Raw genomic sequence first — 18,248 nt, 5'->3', positions numbered from 1 at the left:
TTGAAAAAGTAGCTACTAACATTAGAGACCTCCGTGGGCATGCTTATGGGTATTAGATACATTCTTGGGAGTAGAATTACGTCACAGGATATGTACATTTTACATTTTGATAGTTATAGCCAACTTACCTTCAAAAGGGCTGTACTAATTTGGGCTTCCACTAGTAGTTAAAAGAGAGGGCATTGAAATTCCCACTGCTGGTCAGTCAATGGCTCACATCTTAGCTAATATCTGCAGAAGGAGACAATGTTTTTGTTTGTTTGTTTGTTTTTACTGTATTATAGAGGTAAATAATTAGTATCAAGCTTCTAATACTGTAATATATTAGTTTTTATCAACTTGTGGGTATGTTTATGGGGCTGTTTTTATTTATGGTATAGACACACCTTTAAAGAAAAACTATAGACAGAAGGTTTTACTTTATGATTAAATGCCTTTTCTTTTTTTTTTTAAATCACAGGTGTTTGGCCCATCACTGAGAGAGAAGATGACTTGAACGTTTCTGTTGTGGTTTCTCCTAACTTTGATTCAGTTTCTGTAGGTGTACTTGCAGATTTTAAAGGGGTTTATAATAGTGGTAGATTCTGATGAATTAGGATCAAAATGCATTGATTTAAATTTTGGTCCTTCGGGTAGAAACTTCAGGGAGGATAACAAATTGTAGGCCTTGCTACTTTCTAGATAAAAACATTAATAGACCCTTAGTGCCAGTAAGGAGTTCCTTGGGCAGGATTTCTGTTTTAAAAAGAAGTGGGATTGTGGGGGTAGAGAGCAGTAGAAGGGCTTCTTGCCCTAGTTCTAATCCTACTTAAAAAAATTTTTTTAACTTCCTTGGTACCATAGCATTGACATAATATTAATATAGCTGAATAATACTGATGCTACCAGATTTTTGTTGAAGGTTCAATGAGATAATGTTTGTGAGTGGCCTAGTTCAAAGTTCAATGATTTCTAGTCTTTAATACTTGGTGGTGGTGGTGGTGATGGTAGGGTAGTTTAAGAGTATATAGTTGGTTCAAGAATTATTTTTTCCCTTATTTCTATCTGTGTGACACAAGGCAAGATACTTAATTTTCTTAGTCTGAATTTTTTCATCTGCAAAACGGGAATAATAATAGAATCTACTTTGTTGATTGTTATAATTGTCATGATTGTCATTTTCATCTAGTTACATTTTACTTCTTTCAGTATTATAATCATCATCACCATCACCATCACCATTATCATTATCACAACCATCTGTGTCCATGAGTTGTCTTGTTCACTGCTGTATCCTTAGTGGTTGCCACGTAATGGGTGCTCTATATGTATTTGCTCTATGAATGATTGATTATGTCTCACTGACTGTAGTTTATCTGTGTTTCTACCAGCAGATGATCAATTTAGGGAAGTGGTTGAATTCACTCATTTTACCATATGTGGAGTTTATATCATAAAATTCTGCCTGGGAAATGTCTTCATTATTTAGGTATCAGAGCATACCTTAACATGTATATCATGAGTGTCCAAAGATTAATCTTAACAGCCAATCCAATTTGTGATAAAAATCACATTAACATTGTTATAGTATAGTAAACTGGGTACATGGAAAAGTACGACTATATGAGTCACATAGTAGAGGCACTGTTTTAAACATTGGCCATTCAGCACACGCCATTTTTCATTCTACCTAAGTGTGTAGTCTAAGTGGAACATTTCTGCTTCGTTAGCTGACAAATGTACACATATTTTCTTGCTGTGGAAATGACTTTTTTCCCCCCTCTGGGCAACTAAGTTTTTCTAGGTTCTCTTCAACATAGGCTATTTGGAATGAGGAATTCCCTTTCTGTTTTTAAGGAACTTTTAGTCTTTGTAGGAAAATGCCTTATGTACTAGCACTATGTTATAATGTATATTTCCTTGTTGGTAACCCTGAATGCTGTTTTCTCTTAAGTGTCTCTTTCCAGCTTTATTTTCCCTGTGTTACTGTTTTTTCCTTCTTAAGCAATTTCTTGAGAGTATCGTATTCATCTCATTGGAAAACATTAGCCCTATAATTTATGTGGCTTTGGTGCCATGACGTCTTTTTAAAGCCATTTCTTTCTTGCTATAGCTTTGTGTTCCCAAAGGACTGCTATCCTTGAAGTATCTAGGTGTTTAGTCATGGATTGAAAGGAGCAGGAAACAGGAGATGTTGATTTCTCCTTTAGATTTGTGGATAGCTAACTGTAAAATATTTCCTGGATTTTAGGTAATGTTAGAGCACAAAGCCTGGATTAATATTTTACTTTGAATCATTATTATGAAAGCATACATCTCAAAAAAGTAATATCATTTATATTATAATGAAGTCTTTCTTAGAGGACATAAGCATTGCTATCCCGTCTTCCTGATTGAGAAGCTGGATCATAGTTCAAATATTATTTCCTGTGGAGCCATAAGTAGAATGTGAATCTCTCAACTTTGAATTCTGCTGATGCCCATTATATTATAGGATCCCATTGCTTAGAAGTGGCTTAGTTTTTCTTAGTTAAAAATATTTCAAGTAAAAAAGCACAATGGATGATATTCATTGGTTGGATAGAGACATAATTTTAATCCCAAGAATCATATGGGTATTAGTAGAAAACATAATACCCCTTAGTCTTATTCTATCTTAAAGCATTTTTCTGTATCAATGTATTACTCTAAAAAATAAGGTTGAAGTGATAAGGAAAGTGTTTTATATATTACATTATACTATGTATTCTTTAACAGGTAGGAGCAGGTAATGTAAGCTGACACTCAAAGAATGCCTATTGAATTAGTTTATGATATGCACTCGTTAAAAAAAAGTATACTTTCACGTTTTGTTTCTTTTCTTTTTTTCCTTTTTGGTTTTTGAGACAGCGTCTCACTCTTTCACCCAGGCTGGAGTGAAGTGATGTGATTTCTGCTCACTGCAACCTCTGCCTCCCAGGTTCAAGTGATTCTTCTGCCTCAGCCTCCTGAGTAGCTGGGATTACAGGTGCCTGCCACCATGCCCAACTAATTTTTGTATTTTTAGTAGAAGCAGGGTTTCACCATGTTGGTCAGGCTGGTCTTGAACTTCTGACCTCAGGTAATCCACTCGCCTGGCCCTCCTGAAGTGCTAGGATTACAGGCATCAGCCACTGCACACGGCCCACTTCTGTTTTCTAGGTGTAAGGCCACTCAATCTTTATATCATTAGTTGCATGTCTTAGATAGATGTTATTAATCATAATGACACATACCTTCCGCAAGGTGAAAATACAAGGATCTGAAAGAATGGCATAATATTTTCTGGGACATACAGGGAGGTCTTCTTCTGTAATATAAATAACAAGCTAATAGAATTATACTTTAAATATTTAAGCAAATTTGGGAATTTAGTGGTTTGATAAAGTATGTGACATTTTCTTTCATTTTTAGGGGATGAGTTTTTTAATATTAGCTTATGACTTTCCGGATGAAGGCATCAAAAAAGCCACATCTTTTCTTTTAGTCTGTCATTAGAGTGATAAATCCTTTATAATTCCCTATTTTGGTAGTGAGAAGTATACATTGCACCCATTGTGTTCACTCATTGCTGTGTAGTATTGAAATCATTCTTTCTCACCTTCTCAATTTTGTGTTTACAGCAAGCAACCGATGTTGAGGTGGGAACTGACCTTGTCCCTTCTGTCACAGTGAAGGTATTGTACCAGATTTTATACTGTAATGTACAAACAATATTATATGTTTTATCACATCTGTTACTGTTGGTAACTTGTAAGTAGCTTACAGAAATGTAAAATAAACACTTGGCATTCGTAGATGTTTCCCCAGCCTTGAGTAGTGAATAGAAAACCTTTACTGTTACTTGGAAATATAAAACTGATAACTGTATTTATATCAATATGTATATAATATAAACAATTGTTATGAAGTGCTATTATCATTATTTAAATGTGTAGCATGATCCAGACTCTTTTTCTTTGGAAATAAAGTTAACATTTTAAATCTTCTAAAGGAATTGTGTCATCAGCATTCATAATAGACCAATTAATTGATAGTAGTATCATCATACATAGTATACTGTGAACTGATATTGGAGAAGCACAGGGATGCTAATATCTTTTTTCGATCTATGATTGTGTGTGTGTTTGAAAAGAATTCCCAGCTATCTCTCTACCATAGCTTTAAGTGAATGTATTTACAGCAAGAAAACATTAAATGAAGATGCCACAAAGTTAGAGTAGTGACAATTGGTAGTCTGGGAAAAATAGAATACTAAGGATGTGGTTTGGTTAAGAATTTTAGTCCTGTCATTGTAGACTTTTAGAACTAGAACTTAAATGTAGAACCCTCTTAAAGCATTTAGGTTAAAATATGGTAATCAGTCAGCACATTATTAAGCTGAAAATATTTATCACTGCCCAAACCTTGGAAGCAAGAGAAAGTTGTGGATTTTGGCAATTCACTTAGTCAAAACTTGGATGGAGCTTTATATTTTCTTAGATTATGTGTTGCTGTCCTTGGAGGAGCTTGACAGGGCACCAAGCTTTACCAATTGTGTTCGCTTACCCTGGAGCCAGCGGGTGGCCCAAGTATGGAGCTCTTTGGTCGAACTTGAGGGAAGCTGAATCTTACAACAGTTTCCTGAGCTAAGTTTTTTGGATGCTTGCCACTGGAAACAAGGGTGGTCTTTCCCCAGTCTCCTTTCCCCCAATCCAATCAAAGGCTGTATCTCATTAATACTTCTGAATCTGGAAAGGCATTAGTGGCAAGAAATCAAACACTTAAGAAAAAGAAATAACTGTAGAGTTCCAGGAATGATCTGTACTTTTGTATAGGGACACCCCTTTTATATCTACTGATAACGTTCAGACACATATATGTAATAATTTAGGAGTGCACTGTTTATTGCAAAAATAGATCTTGTGCCTTAACTAGATAACATTCCTCATGTTAATTGTATCCCCAACCAACCAGGACTTAGCACCATAAGTAAACATACCTTTACCTCCTGTGTAGTTCTTAAGCTTTTATGTGTAGTAGCCACCTTAAAATGATGACATAACACTACTGGAAAATTCTCCTTCATTCATAGAACTTATATTTGAGAATACTTAAGTCATAACTCTCTTTCTCATTGCCATTATAAAAGCACGAGAAAGAATGCAACAGGCAAGGGTTGCAGAAAATTGGCGGGACCCACACAGCAGACACAATGACTTCCTGATCCTGTCTGACAGTTTCTATACAAATTTCTACTATAAATCTCTCCTTGTGGCCTTTTATAACAACAGCAGCCAAGATATATAACCATGCAAGTTTCCATCATAATAAATCCTGTTAATTGAGAAAATTTTTCCATCCGTTCCGAGTGAATGGAGATGTGGCTACCTTGAGTATGTGTGCATGATGCGTTGACCATCTATTCCAGGCAACTAGGCAGAGTGGTTGTTCATACCTGGCCTTTGGAGTCATATTTATATATCTAGGATAAAAATTTGGTATTATATTTCCTAAGGATTATATTTCATAAGAGGCAGAAAATAGCATGGAAAATTCCTGTATTAATGTTTTATATTTTCTCCTTAATATTCTATAATTATTTTCCTCTTAAAATATGAGGCTTATGATCTAGCCAAGTCTTTAACTCTTTTTTGGCTCAAACACAACTATTCTTTGTTACTGTTGTTATTTTCGTTACCTGTCTCCTTGATTTGTATTTTGAAAGGGCCTACCCCATTGTTGGGGTTCAATAAATAAGCGCATGAGAGCTATCATGATTGTTCATTTAAACCAAATGCAAATCCTTCTTCTTACAATGCAAAAGTCTGTGATTATTGTCTAAGTAGACATCATTATGCCAGGAAAAGTCAGACTGCTCTTTTTGAAAATGGCTTATTACTACTTAAGGGAATGTTCATTTTTACTTTTAAAACTGAGCTCTCATGAGACTTTCCTGGTCACTATTTTCAACTCTCTAGTTGGATTGATGGCTTTGCACATGTTATTTACCTTCTCTGAACTTCTATTTTGTGAACTGTGAAATGGTGATACTTTTTTATTTGCAAAGTTATTTTGAGTCTTATCTAAACTTGGTTAAAGGCATGGGCTCCGGATTCTGGTAGATAGCAGTTAAGTTGTGGTTCTTCCACTTAGAGTGGCCTTGGGCAAATTACTAGCATCTGTGAGCCACAGTTTTTTGAAAAATGGTTTATGATGGTATCTGTTAAACATTCTTATAAAGAGTAAATTAAATAATGTACATAAATAATGTTAGCATTGTTCCATGATTATAGAAACTGCTAATCATTTTTGTCATTTATATTATTCATTTTATTTTAAAATATATGTACAGACTAGCATTATATGACTGTAATAGTAAAATACTTAAATTGTGTCCTGTTTGTTTAATGGACTAGCTAGTTGAAAGAAAGTTGTTTGTAGCACTTGCATGGTGTCTTCTTGCTGTAATTACCATCAGGGTTTTACTAAAAAGTTACTGTGTTTACAATGGCCAGACATCATCAAGGAAGTTTAGTTTGTGGCATGATGATTCCCTGTGTATTACCAGGATGTGCAAAGTAAAAATTGAGGATTAATTGTTCATTGCGTTTATCCTATTTAATTGCATGAATAGTTGTCTTAAAAATTTTCCTTTGCAAGTCAAACTTTTTACGTTTAACTTATTTTTAAGTTGCACAGAGTACTCACATCACTTAAAATTAATATATTTACTGAATCAATTATATATACATAATGTTTGAGGACCAATTGTATATTCTTGTATATATAAAAATATTATATACTTTTAATCAAGGAGGTGGTGATACATGCTTTTTACTGAAAAGAAATTTTAAAACTACTTTTCTTAACAATATGAATGGTTTTTGAATTATGTTAGTTAATGTATGCATCTGTCTCATATAACAAAGTCTAGAGACTGAACTGCTCTATAGAAAAGTTATCATATAGAATGGTGGTTTATTTATTTAATTTTTTTCTTATGACACACCAGTCACCATGATGGAACATTTAAAAATAGCTTTATTTAGATATAATTTATATACTATATTATTCAGTTATTTAAAGTTACAATCCAAAGATTTTTAGTACAGTGTATTTACTGAAGTTTACAACCATCACCACAATTTAATTTCGGAACATTTTATTCCCCCTAAAAGAAATGCCATACTCATTAGCTGTCATTCCTCATCCTCCCATCCCCCCATCCCTAAGCAACTCCTAATCTACTTTATTTGTCAATAGATTGCCTATTCTATACATTTCATATAAGTGGATCATACAATACCACAAAATGGTTCTTTGTGACTAGATTTTTTCACTTGGCATAATGTTTTTAAGGTTCACCCATGTTGTGGCATATAAATGAAATGATGCCCATAAATTTGTTAGCGTGGTTCCTTGAGTATAGAAAATTGCTAATGGTTTTTATCATTAATATTATTCTTAATGTATTTCATTTATTTCATTGTATGAGTATATCACATTTTGTTTATCCATTCATCATGATGGGAGTTTGGATTATTTCTGCTTTTTGGCTATTAGCATATTGTTGTTGTGAACATTTGTGTATAAGTTTTTGAGTGGACATATTTTTTCATTTCTCTTGGTATAGAATTGTGAAGTTATATGGTAAATTTATATTTCTTCTTTAAAGAAACTGCCAGACTTTTCTTAGAGTAGCTGTACGAATTTACATTTTCACTGGCAATGTATGAGGTTCTAGTTTCTCCACATCATTTCTAACACGTTATTGTCTGTACTTTTGATTATAGCCATTTTATTGGGTACGTAGTAGTATCTGACTGTTGTTTTTAGTTTGTATATCCTTCATAACTAAGGATATTGAGCATCTTTGTATGTACATATTGCCAATTTTTATTCTTTTGAGTAAAGTCTGTTTAACTTTTTTGCACAGTTTCTACTTGATGGAATATTTTAATCTATTACTTATTGTGTTTGTTTTGTGACTACTCATTTTTTCCTCAGGTAATGTTTTCTATTTATTTGCTAGGTATTTTTAAGTAGTTAGGCTCATCTATCTATTTGAATAAAATGTAATTTTCTGTTGGTAACAATTTCTGTTTCTTTAGGTCACACTACAGAATAGAGTGGTATTGCAAAAAGTCAAATTATCAGTCTGCGTGCAACCACCATTAGAATTGACTTGTGATCAGTTCACCTTTGAATTTATGAGTAAGTTTTTTGTTTTGGCTGAAAGTCTACCATGTTGTGAATTTTAAAAAAAATACTAGTTTGTTCATTTAATGGCTATTATTTTGTGTCTGAATGGTGAGACTGGGATCATACCAAAATCAATGATTGTGTTGTTTTGCTTATATTTTCCCTCTTAGCATCAGCATGAACATTCAGTCAATAATTGTTGGGTCAAATTAATCTTTTAGGATTACAGATTTCTAAGTGCTGTTTTGAACTTGTTGGACCTGTAATTGTTATTTATTTATTTATTTTTGAGACAGCGTCTCACTCTCATTGGCCCAGTCTGGAGTGCAGTGGCATGATACATGGCTCACTGCAGCTTCGACTTTTTGGGCTCAAGTGATCCTCCCACCTCAGCCTCCTGAGTAGCTAGGAGTGCAGGCATATACCATCTGGCTAATATTTTGTATTTTTAGTAGAGATGGGGTTTCACCGTGTTATCTATGATAACACGGTGGGCTCACGCAATCTGCCTATCTTGGCCTCCCAAAGAGCAGATTACAGGCGTGAGCCACTGGGTCTGGCCTGCTTCTAAATACTAAAATTGAGAAGGCTTTCTTTATTGGTGTTTCTCTAGTGATCTATTTACTGAATAAGTAATGTTTGAAGAACAAATCTGGGATTTGGAGTTTGGCCTGAGTTTGAATCCTAGCTCTTATACTCACTTGATGTGTAACTTTGGATAAAAACTACTTTAGTAATCACTTGGAGCCTAGTTATTTTAATCTGCAAAAAGGCAATAAAGATATTTGTCTTACAAGGTTGCTTTGAGGATTTAATTAAAAAGTAAATCTGTAAAATGTTCATAGTAATGCTTAAAATAGTAGACATTTCATTAATGGCAACTCTTAGTAAGATTTCTTTGTATAGAATCTCTCACTCCCAAATTGTCATTAGTCCTGTTAACATGATCTTTGAATTACCTTTCAAGTCTTTTTTTCTTTTTGTTTACTATAGCTTTTCTGCTAAGGCTTCTATCTCTTATCATGAAGTCAAGAACATACCTTTCTTGTTTTGCCTCCATGTAACCAACCCATAGCTGAGTGCCTACCATTAGTGGGAATTCAATAAATCTTCATAGAATGAATGAATAAATGACTGAGTGAAGTAACCTCATAGGTGATACCCAGCCATTGAACTTTTGCTTGCATTTCTGATTTTGTATAATTCCAATGTGTCTTTCTAAAATACATTCTGAATAATTTATTTTTTCCTGTTAAAAATCACTTATGGCTCTCTAATACAGGTTGGGCGCCAAATATGTTAACATAGATGAGCATGCACAGTCTGCTCAGTGGCTGTTACATCCCTATTCAATGCCCCTCATCCATTTTCTCCTTCAGTCTATTATGTTCTACTCATGATAAATTGCTATTTTCCTCCCAAATTCTCCTGCCCTTTTGTGTACCGTTTTCTCTGTTCATGCTGTCTGTTCATCTAAGTAAAGAGCAGCAGTGGTGTATAATGCCAGATTCTTTGTACTTTGTTCTGGAGTCAGTCCCTAATAGCTGTGCTACCTTAGGCAAGATTCTTCTTTTTCTTTCTTTCTTTTTTTTTTTTTTTTGAGACAGAGTCTTGCTCTGTCACCTGGACTGGAGTGCAGTGGAGCAATATTGGCTCACTGCAACCTCCACCTTCCAGGCGTCACCACGCCCAGCTAATTTTTTGTATTTTTAGTAGAGATGGGGTTTCATCGTGTTAGCTAGGCTGGTGTCGAAACTTGTGGCCTCACATGATCCGTCTGCCTAGGCGTCCCAAAGTGTTGGGATTACAGGTGTGAGCCACTGCACACGGTCTTAGGCAAGCTTCTTAATCTCTCTGTATTCCAATTTTCTCATGCATAAAATATGAGGACAATAATAGTAACAATCTCACAGGTTTGTTGTGAAGATTTAATGAGCTATTTCATGTAAAATGCTTTTGTACATGTACCTGGCATGCGGTGAGTACTTATTAAATTTTAACTACTGTTAATAACAATTGCCCCAACTTATGTAATCTATATTATTTTTTCATTGCTTATAGCACCAGATTTGACTAGAACAGTAAGCTTTTCTGTTTATCTGAAAAGAAGTTATACACCATCTGAATTGGAAGGAAATGCTGTTGTTTCTTATTCCAGACCAACAGGTAAACATATAGCCCTAATCATTCCTTTACGTTGTTGGAGTTATGAGTTAAATGCTTACACATTTAAGATAAGAAAACATACTGTGAAATACAATTAAATGAGAACATGTTATTTTGTACTGTTAAGTAAAATTATATGTTCTCATTATTTTTATGTTTTATGAGTAGTTCATGATAAGTCTATTTAGGTGATTTCCATATGTAATGTTTGGTTCTCTCTTTTCAGATAAAAATTGGATACATTTTTATTCCTAATAGAAGAATGTTATCTAGTCAGACTTCATTTATTTGGACTAAAGGCTAGTATTGATGCAGAGTTTTGCTCCTTAATTCAGCTATATCCTGGTTCTTATTTCACAACCAGGAAGAATTAGGTATGCAGACACAATGAAGAGTGAGGAAGGTGGAATTGTTAAGCGATAGGAAAGCTCTCAGCAAAGAGAGGGGTCCAGCAGGCAGGTTTCCACCTCACAAATTGAATACCAGGGCTCCCACACATAAGCTGATGAGGCAAGACTCCTCCCCTGCATAAGGTGCAAATTCCTAGTGGCTTCACCCCATTCCCCAGTGCACTTGCGGGCATGCCCAGGCAAACCATAGGTAGTATAGGAAAAGGCAACATTCGATTGGCTAAGACATTATTTGGAAAGAATCAATTGGGAAAGGTCGGGCACACAGGGGCAGAAGTTTTCCTTCTGGGTCGTGGGTTTCATCAAGCTGTTGTAAGCCTGAAAGTGCGCTTTTGCAGGGGACTTTCCCTATTTGCCTAAGCATTTGTCTGCCTCCTGCCTCTATCAGTATGAATTAGTAGAAAAGAATATTATAGATTACTCCAACATTAGGGCAGTAATCAGAGTTTTAGACGCTGTTTTAGTGACTAAATAAAACTCTTTAGCATCTTATGGGTTAAGAACAGATCTTTTAAATCTTAGTCTGCATTTTTTCATCCATTTTTGGCTATTATGCTTTTCTGTAATTTAAAAGACAGATTTAAAAGATTACAAATCATTGGTATTGGTTGAAAGGGGATTAGAAATTAACATTGAGAAAGTCTGCAAAATGCCAGGAGAAGCAAAACAAAACAAAACAAAAAAACAGACATTATTAACAGTAGTATTTTAAAACATTTATTATAAAAAAGAGGAACTGGATTGACTTTAAAGGGGAAAGTTAAAATAAATTTTAAAAGTAACTGGAAATGTTAATATTACATATTTTCCCTTTTACTCAGTTTTTTTCATTTAATGCTCTTGATGTCATTTACATATTGAGTCTTTTTTGCTGTTTGGCTAGATCATTACTTGTTTTTTTTTTTTCCCCGCATTTACACCGGAAAAACACATTCTCATAGACTTCTGAGAATGGAAATATAAACAAGTATATTGTTGGATTTTATTTATTTATGTTATACTCTTCAATTGTGAATTGACTTTACTTGTGTTTGGAGAGTTACTTAAGTCATCTGTGAGAATTTTGAAATTTTAATTTGTATTTTAAGCAGATATGTATCAAATTTGTGTTGTAACTTTACCACAGATAATTTGTTGCATTCTTTTTCTCCTATCCATTTTTGCATTGCCTGTAATGGATAGATCGAAATCCTGATGGTAAGTAAGATAATTTAGAAAAAAATGAATTTCAGAACTGAAATTTGGTTGATGAGTTGAATTGGTATATTATACCATGAATGAACTCTTCTTATGGGCTGTTGTAGAAAACTTCTTTAGGGTGATACAGTGCCTTGATTCTGCTTTGAAAAGCATAGTAGATATTTCCACAAAAAGCTGTCCTTATTGGTTGTTTGAGTCATGAGAATGAATGAAATTAGGAGTAAGAATAGAATGGCTTTTTTGAAAAATATTAAAGGTGTTATTGACCACTTATTTCTGCAAGTCATTGGTTATTTAGCTGCATGCTCTGTTATTTTACTTAAAGAAAGAGTTTTTAAAAAGGGTGTTTGTTACTGAATTCTAAATTGTGTTTTTCTACATGGCCCAAGAACTTCACCTCTCTCTGATAAGAATAGTGTATGTATTTGATCTGTGGGCCTATTCCTTGTCTTGTTTAGAATTTGTAGGGAATGTTATCAAAGGTCTGACCTCCTCTAACTCGCTTGGGTCAGTGTTGTTACTCACTTTGTTTCCCCCAAATCTTTTGCTTCACTTTGCTATAATTCTCATCATAATATGAGCTTAATTAAGTTTGTTCCTGAGGTTCTCCACATAGGTGTTGAGCTTTTTGAGGGCAGGGATCAAGCACTCATCTTTGAATTGCATGCTAACAGAGTACATAGCAGGCACTGCAAGTATCTCTGATTATTTTTCCTCTTAGATATAGACTTACTGTGGTAGTTTATCTTTACTAGTTATTTTAAGATACATTTGAGATAGCAGTATCAATTAGTAATAATTAAATAAATATAATGAAATTATTTAAAGGTAGTGGCAATATTTACTCACGCAGTTTGGATGATACCAACAACCTGAGTTGCATAGCACATGTCATCTTGATATCTGGAAAGTGAATATATATTTATATGAGAAGTGTTTTAATAGAAGTAAATGTTTAGCTTAACAACATGTAGTATACTTATCAATTTAGAATTTGGGTCATTAAAAATAACCTGATATTAATAATGAATATTTATATTTTAATTAGCTAGATTGCATGTAATTGTTAAGATTTTAGACTGAATTTTGTAAAATATCATATTATTATTTAAATGATTAGTTTTAAGTTTTAAAAAAATCAGTTAAGGTTATTGTTGAAAGATATTTATTCCTTCTTACTGTAAATTGAGCCCAAACTATGAGGAAAAAACTCACAATTTATAGAAATTGTAGTGTTTCAATAAAAAGTGAAAGCTGGTTTTAATAATCTTTTTGATATATTTTTAAATTATAATTAAGCTTTAGGGAGTGGAGTTGAACTATTCAGTGGCACCTAGTAGGCAAGAAAATAATATGTTGCCACTTAGATCTTACTTACACACAGGGCTTCATATTTCAAAGACTGATCCATTTTATTGTCTTGATCTGTTCAGGCTGTATTGCAGATAAGTTGTTCTGCTTTTATATGTGGAAAAAGAGAGGCAAACAAGGTTTTATGTTGTCCCATAAGGGTTAGTCTCCATTATTTCTGCATTAAAGTTACATGATGTGGGCAGTGTAAAACATGACTGCAGATGAAGCACAGTACGTAGCCAGACATAACAGGAAGGGATCAAGGAAGTTCTGGCTACCAGACATTGCTACTGCTTTGGGGTCCTTGTTTTCAATATGAAATTACTCTAGCAGGCCCATGGAAAGAGTTCTAAAGGCATTATATAGATGTGTAATATATAGGTATACTTATTTTACTCATACATATCTTTTTTTCTATGTTCTTCCTTTCATTTTTTTAATGCACATTTTGGCTTCCAGTATGACAGTGATACTGGGCTTTTGGGTGTGCCAGATGTAATTAGAAGTCTCTTTCTAGAAAAAAAAATGTTCTGTTAGAACTAGTTTTGAGAGAATATTCTCTCTGAGTGTTAAATAATTTTGTGATTAATTGCCCCATAATAGTTATGACTATCCATTTCCTCTAGTAGGTTAGGAAGGGAAGTGTTTGAAGGAGAGGTGATTATATCTGGTAAAAAAAAAAAAAAAAGCAGAACAAAATCAGTCTGATGAATGAATAGGCTAATATTAGAGTAAAATAAATGAAAAAACTTTCTCTTCTCTCAACATAGCACTCAGAGAATTCAGTAAGACTGATACAGAGACTACTTTGCCAACTATATAGAGAAAATATTGCTGATGGTAGGCAAAGTTAGGACTAATTAGTCTCTTTCAACTAAGTTGAAAGCTGTTCTACTAGCAACTGTGAAAAGTCTTTAAATACATGTAATTCTTTTCCTTTTTTATTACAAACACATACACCCACACATGTCTCTATGAGTCTTTGGCTTCAGGTTCTTAGACACAATTACAGCCTGAAGAGTAATTGGTAGCCAAATTTACACTTCAGGTTTCTTAAGAAGGTGTAAATCCTAGTAGAAGTGTGCCTCTGATAAACTTCATGTCTGAAAACTAGAGATTGTATTGTAAAATCCCTGGATTTTAATTTGATAGTAAGTGTTATAAAATAGTGACATTCTAATTTTTCTTTTAAGGAATGGTTTCCATAGACTGGTTTCTTAAGGATTTCATAACTTTTCTTTTCCCTAATGCTAAAACTTTTTGAGCTGCTATCATTTAAAAAATAGCTATAATTTTATTAAGTATGAGTGTCATCATTTTTCAAAGTAATGTTTTCCAAATGTCCTATGAAATAGGTTTATAATTCCTGCAGATAAAAGATATTCTGGAGGGGTTCTACAAATCTTAGCAACTGCAAAACGTTGTCCTCGTGTGTGATATTGTCATTAAGTGACCTAACTAAACTGTAAATTGAGTTATAATGTATTTTCCTTCTTGGGTTTATTAGTGCTTGCAATTTGTTTCAATTTCTGAAAACTTATATACACTACCAGTTTCTGTAACGCTGAGTTTTGCAGATTTAGTGTAATAATCTTCAAATATATAGGCTCAGTCACTTAAAGGCAACGTTGTTAATTATGTTTTATTTTATTTTTTTAATTGTGAATTTAGTCGGTATCTGGTCCAAGTAAAGTAGTGGCTACAGTGTTAGCAGTATAGTTTTAGAGGAACATTCACAGTCAAATTTTGGTTTGAACAATTAGCTCAGAATTTGGTTAAAAGTATATAGAAGATAGTTTCTTTTTGTGCACATACAGAATTTGTCAGAAGAGGAAGCATTTGTTTTTGTTGTACTAGTCATTAAAAGTGAAGGAGATGGAAATAAGTTTCAGTTTCCTTGTTCTTTCCAGACCATATCTATTAATTGATACAATCTATAATTTTTTCTACAATTTACTTATTGTAGAGGAAACATACACAGTGGCTATATTTTCATAATTTGAGGATATATAGAGTATATGGAAATTCCTTGAAGTTGGAGAAAGTAGTGCTTTGTAATTTTTTTGTGGTGATATTGATAGTTGTGCTTTGTGCAGTATCTTAGATCATGTTACCATAATATTTTGAGTCAAAACATCTCATCATTGTAAAGTACAAATACACATGCCTCTAAAAACCACACGGAATGTCATGAAATAATACCCTGGGACTTTTCTTAGGAGACACCAGTTATAATTTGCATCTAGGATTCTAGGAGAAGTGAATTTAACATCTGTTGGTTATGAGCAAAAAATGAGCTATGTAAAACTTGATGGATAATAGATTATATTGAAGAGAATGACAAATATGCTCCACATGCTCTGAAAAAGTATTTAATTGACCTCATATATCAATATGCTTGCCATTGTTGGTGATTTCTCACTATCTTAGTGAATAAGTAGTACTGAAAAGTGTACTCCTTGCTTGGATGTGGAGTAAGCCATACAATTCCAACTGACTTTAGCAAAATACATTGCTAATTCCAGGGATCCTGCTTTGGGGTTATGTCTCCAAAATAAATGCTTCTGCTTTTGCTATTTTTAAGCTGCTCATTGACTCCTCTATAAAGAAATAAAGGAATTAATGTGTGGATTCATCAAGTATAGTTAGAACATTTTGAGTTTTCAATTTTTCGACAGCAATATGGCACAACATAGGCTTTTTATAGGTTGTCTTTCATCTTAACCAGTCCAAAACAGTGTTTTAGAAAAAAAGGAGCAAAAACTAGGGTTTCAGTATTGCTTTTCTAGATAGATAGTAGAAAGCCTAATTTTCTTTGGTTTTAATTTCATTTTCTGTAAAAATATTGAAAATGAATTTGAAAAATTTTATAAAAATTCTAATATGAAAGTCTTCATTGTCATATATTGTTACCTATTTCAGTATGCATGTATGAGTATTAAAATAATTTGACAATGGAATGACTATGTAAGCCTTCCAAAATGTCACTCAAGGTAATATGTAAAGTTAACTGGCTTGAGAAAAATATAATTCATATAAAGGCAATATTCTACATATTACTGTGTAAAATGGACATGGATTTCAATAGAACTTGAGCAAATCCTGCTTTCATGCTCATAATTTAAATCTTCATCAAGTAAAAAAAGCTAAAGATTTAAAATGTTTTTGAGTAGGGAAATTTTTAGATATGGTGATATGGTCTTACTGATATGATAAAAACTTCATATTCTTTGCTTGTGTTTGCTGTTAGTCTTGGATTAAGGCTAGAGGTCTGCAGGTCTTAAAGACTTAGTTCAGTAGTCGAATGTAAGTAACTATATGTTATATAGTGTCCAAATGTGATGATTTAAAAAATATGATAGTACTATTAAAGATCTCATGTCTAGGCTTTTTTAAAATTTTATTTTTGCCTTGTACCTTTGGAAAAATAGTAATGAAATATGAATCATGGTAACAATTCACAGTTATTTTAGCTTTGTTAAACAAAGTAGGCAGGCAACAAACAAACCAAGTTATTTTGCTGTTCAAACTATTATGAGTACAATTTCTTTTTGCCAAATTATTTGTTAAGTCTATAAATCTACGTCTCTCTCTTTTATTTCAGGTATTCCTCGAGTTATGCAATGTAAATTTAGACTTCCCCTAAAGTTAATTTGCCTACCAGGTCAGCCTTCAAAAACTGCAAGCCACAAAATTACTATTGATACCAACAAATCTCCAGTCAGTCTTCTTAGTCTTTTCCCAGGTAAGACTTTTGAAATAACATGCCTGCAGTATAAAAAATGCCAAGAATTTAGAATGGAATCCTTCATCAGCAGATAATGATGGGGTAATTATCAGATAATTGTTAAGTTAGAGTATAAAAATGCCCCAAGGATTTTTCCCTCCTTTGCCTGTTCAAAGGTGAATAGCTTATATTAACAAGGTAGTAAGATGTTCCTTTTAAGTTTGATTAAAATTATTATGATCATTATTTTGCTACAGTATTCAGAAATAAAAACATAAAAAGGTTCTCTTTAGACTGTGACTTTTTTTGATTTGGAATGTAAATAGTTATTATTCATCTTTATTGTAGGTTTTTGGATATATCTGTTCTCTAAGTATATAAATATTATTTATCTTCATAGTAGGCTTTTGTATATGTACCTTTTTAAAGTATATACTTATGTCTCTGAAAAGTAATCTTATAAGTGGATGCTCTTTGTGCTCTTTTATTCTGCTGCCTGCATCAGCTAGAGTGTGGGTGAATGTTCATCCTGTGCCTCTGGTTGTTTAGAATGGTTTTGTATCTAATGCTTCAATATCACAGTGAACATTTGGGGTAATTTGTGACAGTGTGACTTTCTTCAAGTGTCAGTTTTTCTTTCTGAATGGCTTAGAAACTAAAGAGGCTTTGATTGGACAAAACATCCTTAGTAACAAAGATTTTTAGTGTGTCGTGTCATTAACTTCCTTGGTGGTGGGGTAGAATTGAAGAATAAAATCTGGGAATTAAATCAACCATTTTAAACCCTTCATTAAAAATCAGCACTGTTGGCTATGAGATGCATCTTCACCTTTGCATTAGTGGATAAGATTTAGGATACAAACAATACTTCCCCCAAGATTCAGAAATTTATGGTAAGTCAACTTTTGTATTATTAACTAAAGTGGTTAAAATTTATTTTTTATCAATTTGCAGCATTTCAAAAATTTTATTTATATGTAACTAAAAAATCTCAAATATTTAATATTTTATTATAATTATTCTAAAGTGTGAATTGAGTTTGGATATATGGGTGTGTGTGTGTGTGTGTGTGTGTGTGTGTGTGTGTATATATATCCAATATATGTGTGTGTATATATATATGTACTTTCATGTATTATGTATGTGTGTATATATATTGTTAGCAAAATATTTTTTACTTTTTGGGTTCTTTCTTTCTCCCATCTCTTCTC

At 33.2% G+C, this 18,248-nt stretch overlaps 1 protein-coding gene across 12 annotated transcripts in view; it reads left to right on the top strand.

The window, feature by feature from the left end:
• Positions 1–18,248, top strand: part of BBS9 (Bardet-Biedl syndrome 9) — a 492,396-nt gene that overhangs the window by 221,143 nt on the left and 253,005 nt on the right. For 10 of the 12 annotated variants that reach the window (XR_012512240.1, XM_074379845.1, XM_074379844.1 and 7 more), the window contains 6 exons: positions 461–537; positions 3,621–3,674; positions 8,091–8,193; positions 10,243–10,347; positions 11,940–11,954; positions 16,915–17,055. Coding sequence is in view for 11 of the 12 variants with exons in the window: in XM_074379845.1 (XP_074235946.1) it covers positions 461–537; positions 3,621–3,674; positions 8,091–8,193; positions 10,243–10,347; positions 11,940–11,954; positions 16,915–17,055 (495 nt within the window). In the remaining variant the exon portion in view is untranslated. The remainder of the gene's footprint in view (positions 1–460; positions 538–3,620; positions 3,675–8,090; positions 8,194–10,242; positions 10,348–11,939; positions 11,955–16,914; positions 17,056–18,248) is intronic. The other 2 variants (XM_074379849.1, XM_003930731.4) reach the window with 1 other exon arrangement.

The sequence above is a fragment of the Saimiri boliviensis genome, chromosome 10 (genome assembly GCF_048565385.1).
Source record: "Saimiri boliviensis isolate mSaiBol1 chromosome 10, mSaiBol1.pri, whole genome shotgun sequence".
NCBI lineage: Eukaryota > Metazoa > Chordata > Mammalia > Primates > Cebidae > Saimiri > Saimiri boliviensis.
This window is presented reverse-complemented; position numbering and strand designations above follow the sequence as displayed.